Below are 23,407 nucleotides of genomic sequence, written 5' to 3' on the forward strand. Positions count from 1 at the left end.
GACACCCGGAGTGCCCTGGCGTAGCAGTCGGTATGGAACATCAGATAGGATAATAGCCAGACGCACAGGGGCTCCACAAAGCAGGTTACATGAAAATCAAAACAAAAGGTGAGTTGGGTAGAGTATAGAGAAAAGAATATGTCAGATGCAACGGGAAAAGTATCTCTTCTGGGGAAGAATGTCTAATTCTAATTAATAGGTGCTGTCACTCAAACAGATAAGCACATACACCCTGCAAAAAACAGGAAAACGATCATTGGAAAAAGTCAGTTTAGTTCTCAGGATCATGCTGCTGGTAGGAATCCTCTACCTCAAAATCCAGGCTTATTTCAACTCTACTGTAATTGCTTCTAAGTCTGAAAAGTTAGCCATGCACCGAAGAGGGATTTAAACTAGGAAGAAAATAGATATACTCATTCGATGGCTAATCCTCCAGGGCCCCAAGTACAGGGCTTTTCAAACACAGCCAAGAAAATCAGGGTATAATGCCACTTTAGGGACTCGTGGGAGGCAGTCAGTAGTGAGTGCCCATTGAGGAGAGAGAGAAGGGGCAAGGATGAGGGAGACTGACAGCAGGGAATGCGGATGGTGACGCCCAAACGAATCACCCCTGCCTCTCCCTGCTCCACACTAAGCTTCCCAGGAACACGAAACATCAAAACGTTCAAGAGGGATAATCATAAAACTTTTCACAAAACTTGCCCTTTGACAAAGCACTTGCAGGTGTGTGATTTGTTAAGCACTCACAACAACGCTGTGGGGAAGATATTACCCCATTTTTCAGCTGCAGAAATGACGGCCAGGGAGGTTGCAGGTCACAGAAGTAGTAAGAGGCAGGGTCTAGCCTGGAACACTTCCCAATCCAGCAAAATCTCCATCACATATACCCCTTCCAATTTCACAACCACTGTAAATCCCCAAGCCAAGCTGATTCTCTGCAAATTGGGGTGACCTCATGCAGCGTCCAGATTACTGTGTCCAGAGAGAAGCCAGGGAGAAGGAGGGTGGCCCCAGTCTGTGCCAGGGGAGGAGGGGAAGAGGGAGGAATTCTTGGTAGCCCCTTCCCTCTGTGCTCCTACAGTGAGCAGTACTTCGGGCCAGGGACCAGGCTCACGGTGCTAAGTAAGGAGGTTGCTCCAGGGGGGAGGGAGGATGGGCTGCCCAGGCTGGATAACCCCTTGAACCCTAGCTTTGGGGGCGTGGGCGCTGGACCCTCCTAGGCTGCTGTCTGAGAAGGCAAAGTTTGCTCCTGGGTCCCAGGGCTGTGTGGATACCACACAGCTGTATTCTGGGGATGGCTCCAAGCTGACTGTGCTGGGTAAGGAGGGCAGCTGGGGTCCCTGAGCGCTCGCTCGGGCGGGCTGGAGAGAGGTGGGCTGCTGCCCATCTCCATTTGGGGCTGTGCTCGGGGTCGGTGGGGACCTGGGCTGAGTCCCGGACATCAGGAGAGGGCAGCGGCGGTTTTTGTCCTGGGCCTCAGGGCTGTGAGCAACGACCCTCTGTTCTTCGGCGAGGGCACCCGGCTGACTGTGCTAGGTGAGCGGGGTGCCCTGGGGCGTTAGCGGAGCGGGGCGTTCAGGACGCCAGCAGGGCCGCGGGACCCCTTTTTGTGCTGAGCCCTGAAGCTGTGAGCACTGACACTCTACTTCGGCGCGGGCACCCGGCTGTCGGTGCTAGGTGAGCGGGGACGCTGCCGCCGGCGACGCGGCGGGACGCCCGGCGGGTGTTTGCGCGGCGCTGGGGGGCCGTGACTCAGCCCCGGTACTTCGGGCCGGGCACGCAGCTCCTGGTGCTAGGTGAGCGCGGGCGGCGCGCCTCGGTTTGGGTTGGGAGCCCCGGGGCTGTGCTTTACAGGCGCCGCCTGCCCTTCGGGCCCGGCAGCCGGCTGACCGTGGTGGGCGAGTGTCCGCGGGCCCGGCAGCGGCGGCGGGGCGGGTTGGAAGGTCGGACCCGGGCACCTGGTCCCCTCCCTGCGCTGGAGCCGGGCGCTGGGACCCGGAGGGCGAATGGCTGGGCGCTGAGGGGTTTGCGTGCTGGACTGGGACTCTGTGCTCCTATGAGCGGTATTTCGGCCCAGGCACCAGGCTCACGGTCATAGGTGAGATTTGGCTGTGTCTGCCTGCCTTCCATTCGCAGCCCATCGTGTCCCCGGAGATGGGTGGGGAGGGCTGCAGCTGGGCTGTGTTGCCAGTTGTCCGTCTGTGTGGTCAGCTCTGCAAGGGATGAGGGGCCTGGGATGGGGTACTCCTGGTCCGGGAACAGAGACAGAGGGCAAGGGTTGGGGCGGCGGGGGGGCTTTGGTCTCTTTGTTTCTGAGATATTTAGGGACAGGGTGAGCATTGGAGAAAGGATTTATTGGGACTCTGAGAGCTGCTTGCTTGGAGAAAAAGACCGTGGAGGGCAATCTGGGCGGGGGGAAGGGCAGGAGGGGGTGTAGCTGATGCAAAGGGGAGAATGAGCCCGAGGGGCAGGAACAAGCAGGGATGAGCACAGGATGTGGCCCCCTGCACAGCCGGCTCCTGGGAGGTGCAGATGGAGGCTTCCACTGAACAGAGGAGAAAAAGGATGACAAACAAGAGTGTGGAACAGAGAGGTGAGAGAGAGAAACCCGAGGCATGAGGGAGAGAATCAAAGTCAGCGGGGTTTGTTGATTTACTGTTTAGAAGTTTGGATTTGAAATTAGCTTTAAAACCTCTTCCTCTCTTCCTAAGCCCCAGACCCCTGAGGGCCAGGCCGTGTGTACAGCACACGGGGGCTAGATGGGAACCTGGGCCACTGGGTGGATTTACTCACCAAACGTACCCCCCTCATCCCCTAGCCGGAAATCTCCCTCCTCACACCATGTCTTCTAGGTTAAACAGCCAGGTGGGGCAGTACATACATTAAAATGCAGGTATTTTGCTTGTGAGCTGAGGAACATTCCCTGGAGGATCTTAGGCTCTTTGTGCCGGAAAAGGTTAAAGGTCACCAGGTGATGGGAGCATTGAGGCTTCAGGGGGAAGAACCCCTCAAAACTGGTATATTTACTGGCTTATTTGACAACAGCAAGCGTGTTTGTAGTTAGGCTGCTTAAGATGGAGCCAATGAGGCTCAGCTGAAGTGTTTGTTCCCGGAGGGGAAGCTGGGTTCCTGTGATCAGCCAGGGTGGAGAAAAGCAGGAGACCTTACAACCAGGTAAATCTAGGTCCCAAGCCCTGGCCCTTTAATGATCTGCTGACCTTGGTCAAGTGAATCTGTGGGAACATCCCCTCTTCTGTACAAGGTCATCAACAATACCTACTGCTAAATCTGCTGTGAGACTTACAAGAGTAGCTACATGGAGAGTATCCAGGAAACCTCTTGTAATCCAGTGGTCCCCTCCCTACCCTTCCGCTAGGTGGCCACTGGCAAGGGAGGCGAGCCCAGTGCCAAAGGAGGGGCAGGTTTGGCATGTGGCTAATGGGCAGGAGGGCTGGGAACAGGACCCATAAACTTCAGAATTCTGCCTGAGGCTAGTTCAGCCCACATCCAAGCACACACAACAGAAGCTCACCAGGACACACACGTGCACTCACGTGGGCAAGCCGACCCACACCCCACAGGGACTCGCAAACACGGAGGGAGAACTGGCTTTGCCCTCATCATGGAGCCATGTAGTCAGTGCTTCAGGGTGTAAGGAAGGTCTGGCTTCCGATCGTCCTGTCCATCACGTCACCATCATGGGGAGCATCGCACGTGGCTCAAAAGGCATCTTTACTTTTTCCAATAGGGGCTGAGAGTTTGCTGGGTGAGGAGGTCAGAGGAGTAGATTCCATAGTGCCCTTGGAGGGCTGGTTGAACCCCAGGGGCAGGGGCTTTGAGGCGAGAGTGAATAACCAGGCTGGGGGCAGAAAGCCTGATGGAGCTGCACAGCAGAGAGAAGTTAGGAGATTACCTGGTCGGCCAGTAAGGACCTAGGGACAGAGGAGTGAGTAGTCAGCAAGGTGGGAAATGCAGGGCGGGGCAGCAGACCTCCTGGGCAGCAGAACCACTGCCACGGGAACACCCAGGGCTTTTGCTAAAAATTACTTAGAATTTCAAAATGACGACAGCAGCACATTAAATCAATAAGGGGCCCTTCTAAGTGTGGGGTCCTCTGTGACTGCACAGGTCACACACCCAGGAAGCCATCCCCTCTAGTCAGGTCACATCCAGGGAAATGTGAAGAGTCAGTTAGAAGAACATTTTCTCCATCTTCCAGCCTAAACTAGATCTCTTTAGAGTGAGATGTCTTCCTTTTAACAGAATTGCTCAGAAACAAACAAAACAATCGATAAAAAGCAAAGAGCAGAATAACATGGTAGTAGGAGGGCCGAGAAGCAATGGGCCAGCCAAATGGGAAGGCCGCAGGGGCATTAACTGGACCGCCTTCACCTGGAGCCCTGGAGGACGCCACACACCAGGGGCTTCGTTGTAGCAAGACAGCTGAGAGCAGAAGTTGCTCTGATGATCTCACATGCCTATTTAGGAAGCTTGCTGGTAGGGTAGAGTAGAATACGTGGAACCAAAGGGACAAAATAGGTTGAAGATGCCTGCATTTGAAACATAGGGAGATGGCTATCTGCCTGAGCTGAGGAAACTCAGGGGTACCTGGAGGCAGAGGAATGGCTAGGATGACCCGCTGAAGCAGCAGAAAGAAAGAAAACCCCCCATTCTCATGAGCACACCCTAATACAAAAGGCTGTCCTCACGTGGTGCCCCCAAATATGCCATCTGTATACTGTCATCTGAAGAAAAACCCCAACCCCCAAATGACCCCCTTAGCCCCAAATCCCCTTTACTCCTCGACCCCTGAGACTCACATACAAGTAACCCAGCTGAGGGCAGGGGCTTTCTGAATCCTTATATCATTTCATCTCCACCCCCGCGCTGGACAGTCGGTGTTGGGATTCTCCCTTCACAGGCAGGAAAAATGATGCAGAGACAATGAGAGACTGTCTAAAGTCATGTTGGTGGGCAAAGTCAGTGCCAAGCTTTGAATTCCGTTCTTCTGCCTCCAATCCACTGCTCTATTTAAATAACTACTACATATTATGGGGAGAAAAAGACAGGTAAGCTTTTCTTGATGGATAAGAAATCAAATAAGGGGAAAGAAGAGACATTACTCAGAATGTTGGGCAGTGCCGTTTGTAAGGCCACCTTAGGGGCTGGGGACACGGAAGACAGGCCTGTCGTAGGGTCAATACAAAGGCCAGGCAGGCCGAGGGAGCACAGTCACAGAGGAGCGGGTGGTGACCCCCAAACAAACAACCAGGACCTACTACCACATAATTTCCTTCTACGATGACCCCGTGGCCCCCTTCCCTGTGCCCCCAACTCACATGCGCAGGCGGCCCTCCGGGCACCCGTGCTCCCAACCCTTCTCCCTTCCAGACGACCTGAGCAAGGTGACCCCACCCAAGGTGGCTGTGTTCGAGCCGTCGGCAGCAGAGATCTCGCGGACCCAGAAGGCCACGCTCGTGTGCCTGGCCACGGGCTTCTACCCCGACCACGTGGAGCTGAGCTGGTGGGTGAACGGGAAGCAGGTCGAGACAGGGGTCAGCACGGACCCTCAGCCCCACAAGGAGGACCCCAGCCGCAATGACTCCAGCTACTGTCTGAGCAGCCGGCTGAGGGTCTCCGCCACCTTCTGGTACAACCCTCGCAACCTCTTCCGCTGCCAAGCCTGGTTCCACGGGGTCTCGGACGAGGACGAGTGGAAGCAGGACAGGCCCAAACCCGTCACCCAGAACATCAGTGCCGAGGTCCGGGGCCGAGCAGGTGAGCCGCTCCGGGAGGGTTCGGCAAGGAGGGAGGCAGAGCAGACGGAGAGGGAGGTCCAGGGAGGAGAGCAGAGAGACTAGATGCAGGATAAAGGGGAGGGTGTGGGAAGCCCACCGTGAGGGAGGACAGGGCACCTCGGGCTACTTCCTCCCCCACACCCCAGATCGTCAGCCCAACTGACGAAGGTCCCCCTCCCTACGCGCCTGCACAGCTCAGGGTCTGAGCAGTGGGTCCTCATCCCCTTCAGTGCTGCCATGTTCCATGACCTTCGAGGATGCTGTGGCCACATCGCCAAAACAGAAGGAAGGCGCTGCTAGGACTCTGACCAGAGGCTGCCCTGAGCCTGGGAGTCTGTGCTGACTACAAGTCTGCCTTAGTTTTTTGTTTTTCTTGGTTTTTTTGAAAGCAGCTCAAAATACCACACATTTGTTATTGAATAGTTTCGATGGGTCAGGAATGTGGGCATAACTTAGCTGGCTCGTCTTCCTCAGGAGGCTGCAATCAGGTGTCAGCCAAAGCTGGAGTCTTCTCTGAAGGCTCAACTCGGGAAGGATCCACTTCCAAGCTCACATGGTTGTTGGCAAGAGTTAGCACCTTGCCAGCTATTGGGCTGAGGAAGGCTGGCTTAGTTTTGAATCTGCTTTTGACGATGGACTCTCTCATCCATTTCCCTCCCCGTTTTTTCTTTCAGACTGTGGCCTCACCTCGGGTAAGTGGCTCCCTGCTCCTTTGTCTCCATCTCCCATGGTCTTTTCTCTGGAATCAGAGAATGCAAAACCCATGAACCCTGGTGGGGCATGGAAGGGTGGGTGGTGCGTGGGCAAGGAGACCAGAGATCCCTGCTCACAGGTACCTACCTGCTCTCCCTTCCTGCCAACAGCGTCCTACCAGCAAGGGGTCCTGTCTGCCACCATCCTCTATGAGATCCTGCTGGGGAAGGCCACCCTCTATGCTGTGCTGGTCAGCGCCCTGGTGCTGATGGCCATGGTAAGGACGAGCGCAGGATGGGACAGGTGATTGAAGGGAGAGGGTGGAATGTCATGAAGGGTAACTGAGGGAGCCTCAGAGTCATGTCCTGGCACCTCAATGGAGTTATAGTGGGGCTGCCAGACGTGGGACAACGTCCGTGGTCATCACAGAATGTAGCTTTAGAGGATGGGGAGAATCAACTAGCTCTACCCGAAATCAAGCCCTAGAGTCAGCTTCCTCTGACCCACTCGTACTGTTCGGTGACCCCTGGCACCCTGACAATGTCCTCTTTTCCTCAGGTTAAGAAAAAGGATTCCTGAGACCAGCTCCAAAAGTGCATCCTGAATCCTCCATCCTCTCCTTGGATGTTCCTTAACATGTTTCCCGTCTGTGTCCCTCGAGAGTTTCTCTCTCTCCACCTTTTATCTCCTTCCTACATGGATATCTGTCCCTTCTCTCAGCTTCCCTGCAGACTGAGCTCCTCCCCACTGAACCTGAAATTGATTAAAGTAATAAAGGTGTCATGGTGGGCTTGACTGTGTCCCAGGAGTGTCTATGGAGTTCTGCCCTTCCCTGTTCTACCTCTGATTTAGGGAAATCACCACCCCTCAGGCATACAGAGTGATGGACCCTCCTCTCTGAGCAATGTCGATTCCTCCTGTTTGTCCTGATGGAGGATGGACCCCATGGTCCACACCTGGGTATTCTGGGCCCCAGTGGGTAGGGTTAGTTTGAAGGGCAAGGAGCTGGACTCTGGAAAACCTGCATATTGATGGCATAAGGATGAATGGAGGTGAACCGTAACCCCCAGCTCAGTGCTGGACGGAGGACAGGGCGACCTGTAGGTTAGAATGTCTGATCATTTCTCAATTCCAGATTCAAGTTTCACTCCTTACGCATTTAGAGTTTATCTGTGTTGGTTCTTAACACTTCCATCTTGTCTGCTTTCAGAATTTGGGCATAAGATTTAGTTCTACTTTGCCTAAGTTAGAATCCTAAAGAAGGCATAGAGTTGAAAACACTGAAGTGTGAAACCTGGAGATTTCATGGAGGTGGGACACATAGGGTCAGGCCTTGAGGAGGAATGGAGAAGGGGAGCAGGGTCCATTGGGGGCTGGGGTGCTGCACCTGAGTGTCTCTTCCAACAGGCTCCTTCACTTGATGGAGTGGAGACCAGGTCACCCCAAATGTAGTGTGTTGAGTGCACCCACTTGGGTGGAGACTGTTCCTTTACTGGGGTAAATGCTACTGCAGGTTACAATCACTGTGGTAGAACACTGCACCCAGGGAGGAGAGGAATGCCATCGGGACAGAAGACAGACCATTGAGAGAGGCTCTGGGTAAGTTAGTTGAGGCAGAACGCTGGGGGTGAGAAAGCAGTTCTGAAAGCTGGGAGAGGGTGGGGAAAGTGGAGTCCTTATAGCCTGCTTTGTTCCAGGATTCGGGCTGGCACATGTGTTGTCCCAGCCAATCCCCACAATGATCCCAGAAGCAGGTGTTTTTCTCCCAACTTCATATGTGAAGAAACCACAGTTCATAGATCAAATGACTGGTAAGCTGTGAAACTGTGGCACATTCTTCTGAAGACGGCAGTTCAGGAAGTTTTTCCCAAGTCGTGACCAAGAAGTTGTGATTGCTCACAAAATCGCTGGGTGACCTTAGAGCAGCTGCTCCCAAAGTGTGGGCCAGGACCTGTAGCAACAGACTGAGGACACCTCGATTCCTGAGTATATTTGTCCCCCAGTGGTGCTGTAACAAAGACCTGATGGTTTAAAGCAATAGAAATGTATTCTCTCACGGTTCTGGGGGACAAAAGTCAAAATCAAGGTGTTGGCAGGGCCACGGTCACTTCCAAAGTTCTAAGGAAGAATCCTTCCTTGCTTCTTCCCATTTCTGGTGGCTCCTGGCCTCCTTGGCTCATGGTGGCATCACCCCAACCTTCTATTTCTGTCTTCATGTCTCCTTCTTCCCTGTATCTCTGTGTGTAAGCTTCCTTCTCCTTTCTCTTACCAAGACCCAAGTCATTGGATTTAGGGCATACCCTAAATTCAGAAGGATCTCACCCCAAGATTCTCAAATAATATCTGCAAAGATCTTATTTCCAGATTAGGTCATGGTCTGAGGTTCTGGGTGGGCGTGAATTCGGGTGTTTGAGCTGTTTGAGCCACTGTCACTTGGCTGGAAGAAGAATGTTCCTATCAGCACCAGGATCTAGTAAAGACCTGCAGCCTTTCCTACCTCCCCCGGGGTTGGGGGCGCGGGGCAGGCTACGTAAGGTTGGGTAGTAAGGATGCCAGGGATGGGGCAGGTAGAGGACATTGAGACCATCCAAGAGACAAAGACTTTTTCTCTCTTAAGTAAATGACTAGGGACGAGTAAGGAAGAGAAAAAAAGGATTTTAGAACAAGAGAGGTCGGGATAAGAACAACGGATCTTGACAGATACTAATATTCGCGTTTCCTGCCCTGAGCCATTTCCCTGTTTTGCTTCCTCCCTAGTGACCCAGAGAAGGGGAGCCTGCCCGACTTCAGCCCCTCACAGTGTGTGTGACACACAGCCCCAACGGTCCTATATAGGAAGAGCCTCCTGAGGTTCACCTGCTTAGGGATGGGTGTGGGAATGGAAGATTGGTACTTGAGACCTCTCTGGAAGCTATATGTGTACAAGGAAAACACACTCATACCTCGGTGTATTACATTTAGGGATTAGGAGATGCTGATGTAAGTCAAGAAATGGCTAAAGACCCCAGGTCAGTTCTTAGCATTGCACTAACCTATGGATGAATCTGTCATCTGCAACCCCACTGACGTCTTCTTAAACTTTCATCACCAAGTTCCCTTTTTCCATGTCCATGGAAATTGCCCCGTAGCTGTATAAGAAGACTCACAGTATTGAAGGCCACCAAGCCTGGGCAACAATTGTAACTACAGTTCATTCTCATTACTTGTGGCGGACTCCCATAGTTTCTAGAAAGGTGATCTCTGGGCCTTGAGACCCCATAATGTGAGATGTCATACACCCGCTCCTGGCCCCCAAAATGAAGCATTTCCTGCCTCAGTCTAAGGTTGGATATCCTCCCCTCGCATCCCGAGTACGTTTGCTGCTTGTGGATCTGAAATCCCTGGGTTCTTAGCACTCCACAGTCTCTGGCTCTGCTGGGGATTTATTGTCTGCAGCAAATGACATAGTCTCTGCTCACCACCCCACCCCACCCCCAAGGTCCCAGCTGCATGTCTTTTCTCCTCCATCTCCATCTATTGCTGCACCTGGACTCCTCGGAGGGCTTCTTGGGGAAATGGATGAGTGGATGGATCTGCACATCAGCAAATAGAGCTGAAAGTGAGCCAACAACTGTGCCTATTTTCACAGAAGTTTTGTCTAAGCTCTAACTTATCTCAGCTGTCCTCTGTGAGTGTAAGGGTGGTCTTGACAGAAAGACTGCATGCCAGAGTTTCCCGTGGTTGCATCCCCTGCCACATCCTGACCAGATTCGCTGACATAAGGAGGTGGATTTTATAATAGTGACTTGATGGTGGTCCTGGGCGTGACCCCAGCTGCCCACATTCTAGGCCACTCCAGTGGTTACAGCTCAGCCCTTTTACCCTCACTCCCACCATGGGTCTTGACTTTGACTGGATATTGGACCCACAGACACTCTGGGTGGTAAAGAAGCATACATTTCAGAGTCTTGAATCCCCCCAGTTATCCTTGATCCGTCCTGGGACAGAGAACTCTCAACCTGTCTAGGTAGGCCACTTCATCACTGGACAGTGCTATGAAGAAATTTGTCCTCTTTAGGTTTCCATAAATCTCACTGCAGTGCTGAGCATTGGTCATAATTATATGCCTGCGAGAGCCCTTCTTAAGACAGCTAGCATGCCCGCCTCTGGTTGAGTCCACAAATCTATGAGAGACAGAACAAGCAGAACCTCTAAAAGCTTGAGTTTGCAAAATGGAAAAAGTATGCAGTAGATAGATGAGACCATTATGCCAACAAAGAACATGGACTTTAAAGCCAAAGAGACATAGTTTCAAGCCTTAGATCTGCCCTTATCAGCTCTGTGATCTTCGGTAAGTGACCACCTCTGAGACTCGGCTTTCCTGACTACAAAATGGGCTCAATCACAACCCCGACTTCGTAAGGTGGTGTTGTCTCATTTAGTCTACACAACATATAAAGCTGTGATCACGGTGTCGGCTGCTATTATGATAATTATTACTAGTCTAAGGATTTATTTTTCAAGCTAAACATTTACAGTTCTCCCAATTTTTGTCTCATATGGCACAGTTTTGAGCACTCCTACTCTCCAAAGCCCAGCCACTCTCTTCTGAAACGTTTACATTTGTTTTTTGGTTTTTGTTTTTAATAAATTGATTTATTTATTTTTGGCCACGTTGGGTCTTCGTTGCTCCACGAGGCCTTTTCTAGTTGCGGTGAGCGGGGGCTGCTCTTCGTTGCAGTGCGCGGGCTTCTCATTGCGGTGGCTTCTCTTGTTGCGGAGCACGGGCTCTAGGCGCGCGGGCTCAGTAGTTGTGGCTCGTGGGCTCAGTAGTTGTGGCTTGCGGGCTCTAGAGCACAGGCTCAGTAGCTGTGGCGCACAGGCTTAGCTGCTCCGCAGCATGTGGGATCTTCCCGAACCAGGGCTCAAACCCGTGTCCCCTGCATTGGCAGGCGGATTCTTAACCACTGCACCACCAGGGAAGCCTCTACATTTGTTTTTAGTCCTCCTACTTTTCTAAAAGTGTGCTATTCTGACCTACAGAGGGGAAGAGGGAGCTTCGCATCCTGTTCTCCATACTTTCTGCTTTGATCCCATGAGGGCAACTCTTCAGTGTCTGGACCCACAACATCCTATTGACTCACAGAGCTCACTTTCGACTCCAGCCCTGGGTCTTTTCCACATGCACTGCTTGTGAGCCCATAGTCCCCTTCCTGTGTTCAGACAGTTGGTTTCCTCTCTTTGCGGGGGGCGGGGGTGGCAGGGTGGCAGGGAGTACTTGTTTAATATTATCATGTTTCTTCAGCTCATCTCTCCAACTCTCTAGTTTCTGCAGAATTCTAACTCTGTGGTTCATCATAGTTACCTCCCATCCTCAGGCCATCTCGGATCTGATCATTGTGTCTTATTTATTTCTCTATAAGTGGTTCATAAAATTCATAGCAAGATCACCACTCAACATACAGCCCACGTTCCCCTAAGCTTTGCCTGAGATCCAGGAGCTGCTAAAACACAGGACATTGGCTTCTGGTCCTCCTCTGTCCACAGCTGCATAGCTCGGAACAGTTTTCTTCTCTGGGCTGCTATCTCCTCCTCTGCGAAGTGAGGAGACTGGGTAAAGTGATCTCTAAGGAATCGTCAGGCTCTGCTCTTCAGATTCAGTGATCCAAAGCCTGCAGGCCCCAGATCACCATGCAGAAGGTAGCTCGGGGAATCTAAGCTCTTCCCAGACACAAACCAGTCCCACCTGTGACATAGTCTCAGAGGCTGTCTGTAGTGTAAGGGGGTCAGTGCTGACCCCGGAATCCCACAGTTCACAAGAGGCACCTGGAGCCCTGGCACCTGGAAAGAGGGCCAGGGCCTTGAATGAGGAGGGGAAAATAGTGTTGAAAGGAGAATGGCCTTGAATCCAGGAAGTAAAGAGCAGCGGGTTGGGGTCTTTTAGAAGACAGCTGGGGAAGAGATGGGGTGCCTGAACCCAGTGCTGGCTGTCAGGCTCTTTATCTCTAAGTAACATCAGTGCAAGTAGCAACAGCAACGCACCTGCCGCTGCACCATCTCGGGGACTCACAACAGGATGTGGTTTGACATTTACCAGGTCCTGCCTCTGGGGCGCCTGTGAAAGTCCCTCCTGCCCCCCCATCTTCTGAGTTCCGTGAACACCAGGCTCACCACATCCTGTCCCAACTTCTTCCCATGCTGTCCATTCTACCTGGGCCTCCAGTGAGCACCCTGGCAGTGGAAATAGAACTACAGAGGGAGAGGCAAAGGTCTCTGGAGGGGGATCCAGGCACCTCAGCTAAACGTGCAGACCACCCAGCCCCCAACACAACTCCCACACCTGCTGGAGGTTACGCCCAAGCTCAGAGGCTGCAGGGAGTACCTTGGGGACGGTGAAGAATGCAGAACAGCTGCAGTAACTGCTGGGACCCCACTGGGGTCCCTTCCGGCCCCACGTCATTCAGGAAAATCCCTCCCCCCATCTGCCTCTAAGCACCCTCCCCCCAACCTCGACACATACATAGCCTGCCACTTCCTTCCACTCATCTAATGAGTGGGTACTAATGAGTCACAGGAAAGGGAGCCCTAGATCACCAGCAGACAGAAACGGACAGTCGCTGGATATCCGAGCTGGTGTCTGTGTGCTGTAGTGACTGGATTTCTCTAAGCATCATCCCTACCACTAAGGCCTGTGAAGTCTGTGTGATGGGCAAGGTCTATCTCATCTGGGCAAGAAGTGGAGGGAGAACACAGTGCAGAGAGAATAGAAAAGCACACGGCCAGAATAAACACCTCAAAGGAGGGAACAGGAAATAACAGGATAGGTAACGGGGCAAATTTGCTTTGCAGCAGCTCCAAGGGCCATAGTATCCTCAGCTCAAAGTGCATAATCCTGGACACAACTGTGAAGTCACCCAACTTTAATATTGCCAGCTTCCCAACCTGGGCATTCCCCACCTTCCTCAAGCTGCCTAGAGGCCCCGGAGTCCCTCCCTATAAATCCCGTGAGTAGCTAAGATCCAGACGTGAAGCCCCAGATCTTCCAGTGGCCAGGGAATGACATGTATGGGAAGAATTGTCCGGGCACATCTACAAAGTCAGAGCCAAGAACAGGGTCTTGGAAGGTCTCCTGGAAAAGAGACAGCCTCGCCTCTCCAAAGGGGTGAGTGAGACTGATGGATTCCTGGCAAGAGATAACATTTCTGAGCAGTATCTACCCTCCTGAGCTGGTTTCCTTTGTCTCCTGAGATGACGATGATTGTAGATTTTTGATTCCCAGACGCTATGGAAGCAGTTAGGGGAATAGGATTCATATTCATGAATAGGGTAGATATCATGGCGGATAGTAACTTGTTTTGATGAATTTAGATGGCTTTCAAGCCTCGCCTTAGCTAGCCTCGCCTTAGCTAGCCTCCCCTTACCTATTAACGCCCTCCTGTCTCTATTGCCTTGTGCAATGATCAGGACTGTTTTCTCACTGCTTTTCTGGAACTTTCAATATTGATGGAGCTCTCCACATTTCTATTCAAACTGACTCTCCTGCTGGGAATGTCGTTTTTCTTATCTAAATACTAGCCTCCCCCGGACTCAACATCGTTAAAATTCTATCTCCTTCTGAAGTTTTCTAGAACTTTTCTGAATTTCTAACAGGAATGAAAACTCTGTTTTAACTCTCCTACCAACTTCTCTTGAATAGTCGTGAGTCCCTGGAAAACACCTCTGTTAAGAAGGATTCTGGGACTGCATAAATCCCCAACAGAAAAGATTAATATCTGAACAAGCAGAATGCAGGGTACAAGTTTCATGGGTTTGCCATCGAAGTACACTTAGCATTTTTAAATAATTACTACAGAATTTAAATTTAATTATTTTTAAAAAACAAGTCTTTCTTTTGGATAAGTTGTAATCCAAATATCTTGTAAACTTGGAGAGGAAAATAATATCTGTTGAAAATTAGACCCTGTAATAGGGCTTTATAACATAAATACCGTCTAATTTAACACATTTAATGATCCAATAAGAAAGGTTTCACAGGTGAGGAAAATGAGTTCTAGAGAGATTGGATAATTAGCCCAAGGTCATTAGAGCTAGTAAATTTAAACTCAAAAACCAAGTGCCTTAAAAATATAGAGACAATAAAAGATCAGTGGTTACCAGGGTTTGCAGGGAAAGAGGAGAGAAATTGGTAGGTGAAGCCCAGGGCATTTGTAAGGCAGTGAAACTATTCTGCATGACACTGTAATGGTTAATACAAGACATGATACATTTACATGATACACGATACATGATACATTTGTCAAATACCACAGAAATGTACAACGCAATGAGTAAATTTTAATGTAAACCATGGACTTTAGTTAATAATAATATATTAATATTGGTTCAATAATAAACATACCACACCCATGTAAGATGTTAATAATAGGGTAGGCTGGGGAGGAAAGGGACATATATGAGAACTTTATTATCTGCTCAATTTTTATACTAATCTAAAACTGTTCTAAATATTAAAATCTATTAACTAAAAATAACCTGTTTCAGGGAGAGATCTGTTCCCACTTATATTCAATAACCAGCTAACATCCAAACATTAGCCTAAGATGCTGCTTACTACTAAATGTGAACAAAAGTTGAGTTGTAAATGCATCTTTATTTCCATGGTTTTAGCATTGCTGATCGACTTAGTAAATTTAAATCTTCACACACGGAAAAATAAGAAAACAAACCAAGTGCCTTGATCTTTTTCTGCAATTTCTATTTTTTATTCTTTTTATTGAAGTATAGTTGATTTACAGTGTTGTGTTAGTTTCTGGTATACAGCAAAGTGCTTCAGGTATACATATATATACATATCCTTTTTCATATTTACAGAATATTGAATAGAGTTCCCTGAGCTATATAGTAGGACCTTGTTGTTTATCCTTTTTTTATGTAGTAGTGTGTATCTGTGAATCTCAAACTCCAAGCGCCTTGATTAAACCATGTTGTGACCATGCCCAGCACCGTCTTGGGTGTATTTCACTGTTCTTTTCAATCCTTGTGATGGCTCAGAGCGTCCCGCACGCATAGCTGCTTAATACAAGGTAGACCTTAAAGTGCAACGAGGACCCTTGGGCATTATTCAATACTGTCTTGATCGCTTTGTGTCTCTGTCTCAGATTTTGTGCTGCAGATTAAATGATTCTGAAAGTAAACAAACGTCTGAATTGTCCTAAATGAAATGATGCCAGGAACAGAGTATTTTAAGACTTCTTGTGCCCCCTCGTGGAACAGAAGGGACATTAGACAAGAAAATCTTTTTAGGAATGAGGAGGAAGAGGGAGGGATGAGGGGCTGAGGGACGAGGAAGATGCTCAGTTGCCAAGGTAACCGTGGTATCTCTTTCCAGCCATCCTCATAAGCTTTGCCTCTCCTTCATTTCCATCCAAGTAATTTCTCTTTTTTAGGGTTTTGCCATTACACGTCCTGTCTCTTGTATCTCTTTCATCACCATCTGCTCCTCTGCTCCCTTCTTTGCCATAAGGCGAGGGATGAGACACAGTAGAACAGGACTAAAAAAAACGATCTAAAGCTCGAAACAATAATCAACATCCCTAAGCGCACGTTTCTGATACTAACAAAGCCACACTTGTAGCCCCTATGAATTAACACCTTGCCCCTTCCCTGGCTCAAAGCCTCATCCAAGCCTCCAAAAGACGTCTAGTCTCTTCAGAAAGAGCAAGGCTAGGAGACTTTCCAGGTGATGAAAATTAACTAATTAAATAACCCTAGTTGGGCATCCTCATATTTGCTCACCAGTCCTCCGTCACGTCACACATCACTGCGGGTGCATCCTGCCCTTCTCACCAGCATATGCACAACCTCAGTCCCCAGTGTAGACCCACGGGAACGTGAGAGAATAGGGTGTTGGGCAAGGTATAGCACACTTTGAGGACTGGAGTATGATAGCCTAGGACTAGACATCCACACATCGGGAACTTGACTCTGCACACGCGATTCACAGGTTCTACACGCATAAATTTTTTGTTCTCCCTAAGAATGTAGTGAAGGTCTTTTGGAATATCTGGCTTGACTCAGTTGCCCTCACATCGGCTGACAGTCAGAAACCCAGTGACAAACATCCTCTGCCCAGTCCCTGAATGAGGGCTCCTGGAGCAGGTGGTGAGGACTGGGGAGGGGGTGAGGTTTTTGCACAGATGTCTGCCCTACCCAGCTCAGTGTGAGATTCCAGGCGCAGAGGTAGAAGCCAGAGTTACTAGGCAGAAGTTTCTTAGAATGCAGGATGAACAGGCCGTCCTTGGGCCTGGAGGCTTCGAAGTTCTGGGGTTCCTCAGCATCTATCTGGTCAATACTGTTGGAGTAGAAGAGCAGCTGGAGGGCCCCTCCTGCCGCCTGCTGGTACCAGTACAGGCTGGGGTTTTATGTCCCCTTCACAGTACACTCCAGGGAGAGCAGGCTGCCTGCAGGCTGCACCCTGATAAGTGGCCATTGATGGATGGACTGAGCTCTGACACCTGCGGGAAGCATAAAAGGCCATTTAGAGGGAAGAACCCCAGCCCAGCTCACCTTCCATCCTGAGAGAGGGATGGCTCAGGCTCTTCCATGACTCAGGCACGTGGGAGCCATTGAGGGGAGTAGACTGGGAAGGCCAAGGGTGCAGAGGGTCAATGGGCAACGGGAGACCAAACTCCTTCCTGGGGATTGAGGAAACCAAGACGCAGCGCGCCAGCCACTAAGATTAAACTCCCATATTCACTGCAGACCATTGAAGGAATGTACCAAAGAGAGTCAAACCAATAGCTGAGACTCCAGATTCAGAGTTGTGGTGAGGGTGAGGTTTTCAGAGGAGGACCCACCTAAGAAAGTGCCCAGGAGAAGAGCAAGGAGACAGCAGGGCATAGCTCCAGCCCGCCTTCAGTTCAGCTAGTGTGGCCAACACCTCCTCTGGGCCCAGAGATGGCCAGGCCCCTCCCACTCAGAGATCACAAAATAGAGCGTGTATCTCCTCAAACTGGGGAGGAAATGAGGCTTGTCTTTTCTTAAGTGTGTGATGAATCATCCTGTCCTCCCTGGGAACCAGCTTTACCCTGCACTAGTTCTCTGTATTGAAATCCCTCTGAAGTCCTGGTACGTAAATCTATTTCATGTCTCATTAACCTGTAAACAAGAGGTGACTCTCTGGCTCCCCCAGGAGACCATCTCCGTAACCGTCAGAGAAACTGATACTGGCAGGATGATGATAAGGGATTTTAGTCTGTCTGAAGCTGGAAACAAGCTATAGGACATGTCACCTGGGTGGCTGAAAAGGAGATAAAAGCAGATCAAGGTCCAGAGATTTAGGTCTTCAGTGTATTCAAAGCAAAAAAGCTCAGCTCTGAGGGAAAGAAGCTGCTCTGACAGCCAGCCAAGGGCTCCGATGCATCGCCGGCAGACAGGATTTGAGACCTAGACAGGCAGAGTCAACTACTAAACTGATCAAAGTCGGCCTCTGTGCTCCATGAGCCTCTAACGGCCTCACTGGATCTAATTTATCCTTTAAGTGCAACACGGGGTAGAGGAAAATTGAGGTCTTGGAATCAAATAGATATGGGTTCTAATCACAGCTCTGCTTCTTAGGAGCCCTCACTGAACTGTCATCCTCAACGTTCTCATCTGTAAAATGAAAAGAAGGATTGTAATACACTAAGTCCCCTACATACGAACCTTCAAATTGTGCACTTTCAAAGATTCGAACATGCGTTCCATCAACGTCAGGCGTGAGTGGAATTGCAGCTTGCCCTCTGTCTCCTTTGCTGACGATCCTTCAGCTCTACCATCTCCCACCTCCTCTCCCTCCTCCGGTCAGTAACTCTTCTTGCCTGTTCACTCGATGCCAGCCCCTGGATGCCAGCTGTTGTACCGTACTACTGTACTTTTCAAGGGACCATACTGTAAGATTTAAAATGTTTTCTTTACTTTCTGTGTTTGTTTTTATGTATTATTTGGGTGAAAAGTATTATAAACCTATTACGGTACAGTACTATACAGCCGATTGTGTTAGTTGGGCACCTGGGCTAACTTTATTGGACTTATGAACATGCTCTTGGAATGAAACTCATTCATATGTAAGGGACTTACTGTACCTACAAATGGTTGAAGATGCATTTTGCCTGGTGCACTGCATGCACTCTTACAAGTGTTGGCTGTTTTGGGTACCCCCAGTGCTTGCGGTCAAGAGTGGGAGATGTACCATGGGATGGGATGGAGGGTGGAGCTGGAGGATGACAGAGACACAAAAAGCATTGCCAAGCCACCAATTCATAGGAGCTAAGGGTGAGAATCTGCTAGGCAGCTGGTATAACCTCATTCTATTGAAATGAGACATAGGACCCCAAGATGCCTGGAGGACAGCCATTGGGTCCCTTGGAACCTCCACTTCTCTTTGCCTTTGCCAGGCCTGTCCTCTGATGGATTCATTTTCCAAACAATTACTCAGTTCGGGCTGGACGTGGTGAAGTAGTTTAAGGTGAGTCCCTGGGAAAGTAGTGGTGAAGTAGTTTAAGGTGAGTCCCTGGGAAAAGGAGCCGTAGAAGTGGCCTAACAGGGAGAACAAGCCTGACGCCAATCAGGCATCTGTGATGCTTTCCCCTCTCATCAGCGGCTAGTGATGTAAGAGATTTGTTATTGTTGCTGTTGCTGTAGTAACACAGTTCAAAGTTCATGTTGGGGTTCTTGCTTCTAATAGAGTTTCGGCTGCGGCACGTGTGTTTGGTTTGCATTTGAATGCACTGTATTTGTGGGAGAGGGTTTCGGTTTTTGATCCTTTCCAAATTTAATGAGTCCTTTTATGTTATTGACTTAAATGATGATAAATCAAGTGGTAAGCATAGTGTGGGTTCCATGAACACTTAGGCCATATGATGAAAAATAGCTAGAGCCAACTACAGTTGTTCAATCTCAGTTTTTATAAACCTCTTAATAGGACCCAATATGCCTCTATGCTCGTCAGATTGGAGGGGTTGAACCCAAGATGGGTATGTGCCCACATGCACACACACGGCCTCTTGTCTCCTTTTCTTTCCCTTTCTGTCCTTCATCTTTGCTCCTGGAATTTTTATTGAGTGAGTCCTGAGTGGGGATGCGGGTGGAAGGAGGGTAGACAGAGAGCGGCAGCCGATACCGGGAGGAGGGACTTGTCCTTACCTCATTCGGCTGGCAGGCTCTCACTCCAGCAAAAGCTGTGTGGGTCCTGCAGAGCCCACGAGAGCTGATGTAACTCATGGGCTGCCAAGCATAGAAAGCAATGTGACCTTCTTCCCTTGAGATGGCACAGCAGATCGGAGAGTGAAGAGACATTCAGAGGAGCGTAGCCAGCTGGCTCCTGCCTCCCTAATCATTGTCACAACTCACTAGCTTGGAGCTCCTTCCATATGGCTGATGCCATAGAAAAACATCTCCTCGTTCTCCACTCCCACCTGCAATATTGCTTATTCATTCAAGTTATTCAAGTCATTCATATATTGAAATGTGGATGTGGATATGGTCCCTCTACTCTGTGGCAGCAGATCTTCAAGAGGGAGGAGCCATATCTCTGGCCCCTGTGAGGAGGTGTCAGCCAGAGAAGCTGAGCTGACGCCCAGGTTGAACTATGGCAGCTCTCTCCTTGCCCTTCCTGGACACTTTCTTAGGTGGGTGTTCTTCTCCCTGGCAAGCCTCCCTCAAATCCTTTGGTTACCATGTTGGCTTTCTCTCCCCACACTGAATTCTTAATGATTCACTACTGACAGGATAAAGCTCTGTACGTGAAGAGAATGGCAATACATTTAACTCTTCTCTCTTTAATTTAAAATCTGAAATCCGTCCCTAAACAAGAGATTTGGAAGATACTTTGAGGGTCCATTTGTTCCTCTGCAGAAGAGTTAAAAATTACGTGGGCTGAGGGGAAGAGAGGAGAGTCACCCAAGGAGATGTTCCTAAATCTCCCCAATCTCTGTCCTCTCCACATCCTGCCCCTGCCTGGCTACATCTTGATCAAGGAAAGAGATGGGGGAGAGGCGGGGAGGGCAGAATCGGAAGCTCAGAAGTTCGGAGGGCAGAGAATTGTGCTAATTTCCAGGGTGGGGAGAACAAGACCCTGGGCACCTATTTGCCACACCAGAGATCAGTAAGTAGAAATGGCTTGTGGTAAGAGAATAACGCCTCCAAAAGATGTCGACATCCTATTCCCCAGAACCTGTGAATATGTTGGGTTACACAGTGAAGTGGAATTCACGTTGAAGTTGGAATTAAGGTTTCTAATCAACTGAGCTTAAAATAGGGGAATTAGCTTGGATTATCCAGGTGTGCCCAATGTAATCACAGGCATCCTTAAACGTGGAAGAGGAAATAGAAGAGAGTGAGAGAAAGAGATGTAGCAATGCAAGCAGAGTCAGAGAGGCTAGGGACTTCCCTGGTGGTCCAGTGGGTAAGACTCTGCACTCCCAATGCAGGGGGCCCAGGTTTGATCCCTGGTTGGGGAACTAGATCCCGCATGCATGCCACAACTAAGACGTGGCACAGCCTAAATAAATAAATATTTTTAAAAAAGAGAGAGAGAGAGAGGCTATGTTTCTGGCTTTGAAGATAAAGGGGGCCATAAGCCAAGGAATGCAGATGGCCTCTAGAAGCTGCATAAGGCAAAGCAAGGGATCCTCTCCAAGAACCTCCAGAAAGGTATACAGCCCAGCTGACACCTTGATTTTAGCTCAGTGAAACCTGTATCAAGCTTCTGAACTATATAGAACTGTAAGATAATACGTGTGTGTGCTGTCTCAAGCCACTATGTTTGTAGCAATTCATTACAGCAGCAACGGAAACCAGTACATGGCTCTCAAATGTTTCTTGACAGAGGGACCCAAGGTAGTCTCCAAGAATCCCCAGCGAACGCAGGATAACCAGGAGAAGCCACTTTCTCATTCATGTGAAAACAGATGAACTGAGAGAAGAAATCAAGCCCGAAGAGGCCTCCTTGTTGAGACATGGAATCTATAGAGCATCCTGCATGGATCAACAGGGACTGAAGAACAGATACACACTAAAAAGGCAACAGTTATCAGTGGGGCGAGATGCTGAAAACCTGTATGAATGAGAATTCTGAAGAAAAGATAAACAAGGACTGAAGTACCCTCCGATGCTGGTAAGCTCCCCAGAACTTAGATACCATCAGGAGGAAAGGGGTAAGAGGAAAACCATGAACTGCCTGAGAAAATCCTGAGTCAACCATATGTACCCAAAGGAAAGGAGACTTAGATATAAAGTTATTTTCATTATAGAAAATAAAATTATTTTACCCACCCATGTTTGAAGCCATAAGTTTCATACCCAATGCATATTAAATTCAAGGTTAAATAGGTACTGTGGAAAATGCAGAAATAAATAAGCTGTGATACCTGTCTTCCAGTAACTATTATCTGTTGAGGAAAGTAAGGGGTGGAAAGTCATCCAGATAGGAAATGCTGAAAGGGTTTGGAAACCTCTGCTTCCAGTTCTGATGGAGAAACAGGTACCCACCTAGTCCTCTGCATTAGTTTCCTTGAACTGCTGTAACAAAGTACCACAAACCGTGTGGCTTGAAAAAACAGAAATTTATTGTCTCACAGCTTTTGGAGTCCGGAAGTCCAAAACTAAGGTGACAGTAGGGCCGTGCTCCCTCTGAAACCTGGAGGGGAATCCCTTCTTGCCTGTTCCTAGCTTCTGGTGGTTTGCCGGCAATCTTTGGCATTCCTTGGTTTGTAGCTGCATCACTCCAGTCTCTGCTTTCAGCATCACATGGTGTTCTCCCCGTGTGTGTCTGTCTTCATATGGCTGTCTTCTTATAAGGACACTACAGTACATAGTACTCAGGCAGCCCACAGTATGCCAGTATGACTTCATCTTAACTAATCCCATCTGCAATGAATCTACTCCCAAATAAGTTCACATTCTGAAGTACTGGGGGTTAGGACTTCAACATATCTTTTCTGAGGAGGACACAATTCAACCCATTATACCCTCCAACTATAAAGAACTAGAAAACCGGATAATATACATGAGACAATTGTTTTCTGATACTAGACGATAGCTAGTACAAGACTGTGATGTATAAGACAGGGAAACAAATGAAGTGAGCTCTGTAGTCATTCCAGTTTTCTGCCTGGTACTTTTTGGGCTGCTTTGCCAAGAGAAGGAACCCAGACAGAGCACAGCAAATCTTGAAATCCTACTGAGCTGAGGAGACAGCTCAGAGAGGAGGAAAAGAGCCCCAGAAATCTACAGAAGGGGCTCCTTGAGTCTTTGGCTGAATACGAAGCTGTGTGTGACTAGGGTGAAACTCCATGAGGCCAGGCAAAGAATAACTCCTGGGGAATTAACTACTGGTGAAATACAGGGTGAGGAATTACTAGAGCTTGCACAAGGCTGAGAGATGTTCAAGCTGTATCCAACCAGAATAGATTTTTTTTTCTTTTTTTTAATTAATTAATTTATTTATTTTTGGCTGCGTTGGGTCTTCGTTGTTGTGCTTGGTCTTCCTCTAGTTGTGGTGAGCGGGGGCTACTGTTTGTTGCGGTGCGCAGGCTTCTCATTGCGGTGGCTTCTCTTGTTGCGGAGCACGGGTTCTAGGCGTGTGGGCTTCAGTAGTTGTGGCTCGTGGACTCAGTAGTTGTGGCTTGCGGGCTCTAGAGCGCAGGCTCAGTAGATGTTGCGCACGGGCTTTGTTGCTCTGCGGCATGTGGGATCTTCCCGGGCCACGGCTCGAACCTGTGTCCCTTGCATTGGTAGGCAGATTCTTAACCACTGTGCCACCAGGGAAGCCCCAGAATAGATGTTTTTGAATTCCCAGTGCATTCAGTTGAGACCCCAGAGAGCCCGTAGAGTAGGATTCAACTAGTCCTGGAATAAGGCTCTACTCTACCTTAAACCTAACAAAGCTTAGAAAAACC

At 49.3% G+C, this 23,407-nt stretch overlaps 1 gene segment (V, D, J or C); it reads left to right on the forward strand.

Moving 5' to 3' along the window:
* LOC114902046 overlaps positions 1-7,291 on the forward strand; it is a 106,464-nt gene extending 99,173 nt beyond the window's left edge. The window contains 4 exon segments of the C gene segment in view: positions 5,392-5,778; positions 6,473-6,490; positions 6,662-6,768; positions 7,050-7,291. Coding sequence covers positions 5,392-5,778; positions 6,473-6,490; positions 6,662-6,768; positions 7,050-7,070 — 533 coding nt within the window.
* Positions 7,292-23,407: the final 16,116 nt, after the last annotated feature.

Source organism: Monodon monoceros, unplaced genomic scaffold, assembly GCF_005190385.1.
Source record: "Monodon monoceros isolate NGI ecotype Baffin Bay Population unplaced genomic scaffold, NGI_Narwhal_1 Super_Scaffold_2, whole genome shotgun sequence".
In the NCBI taxonomy this organism is placed as follows: Eukaryota; Metazoa; Chordata; class Mammalia; order Artiodactyla; family Monodontidae; genus Monodon; species Monodon monoceros.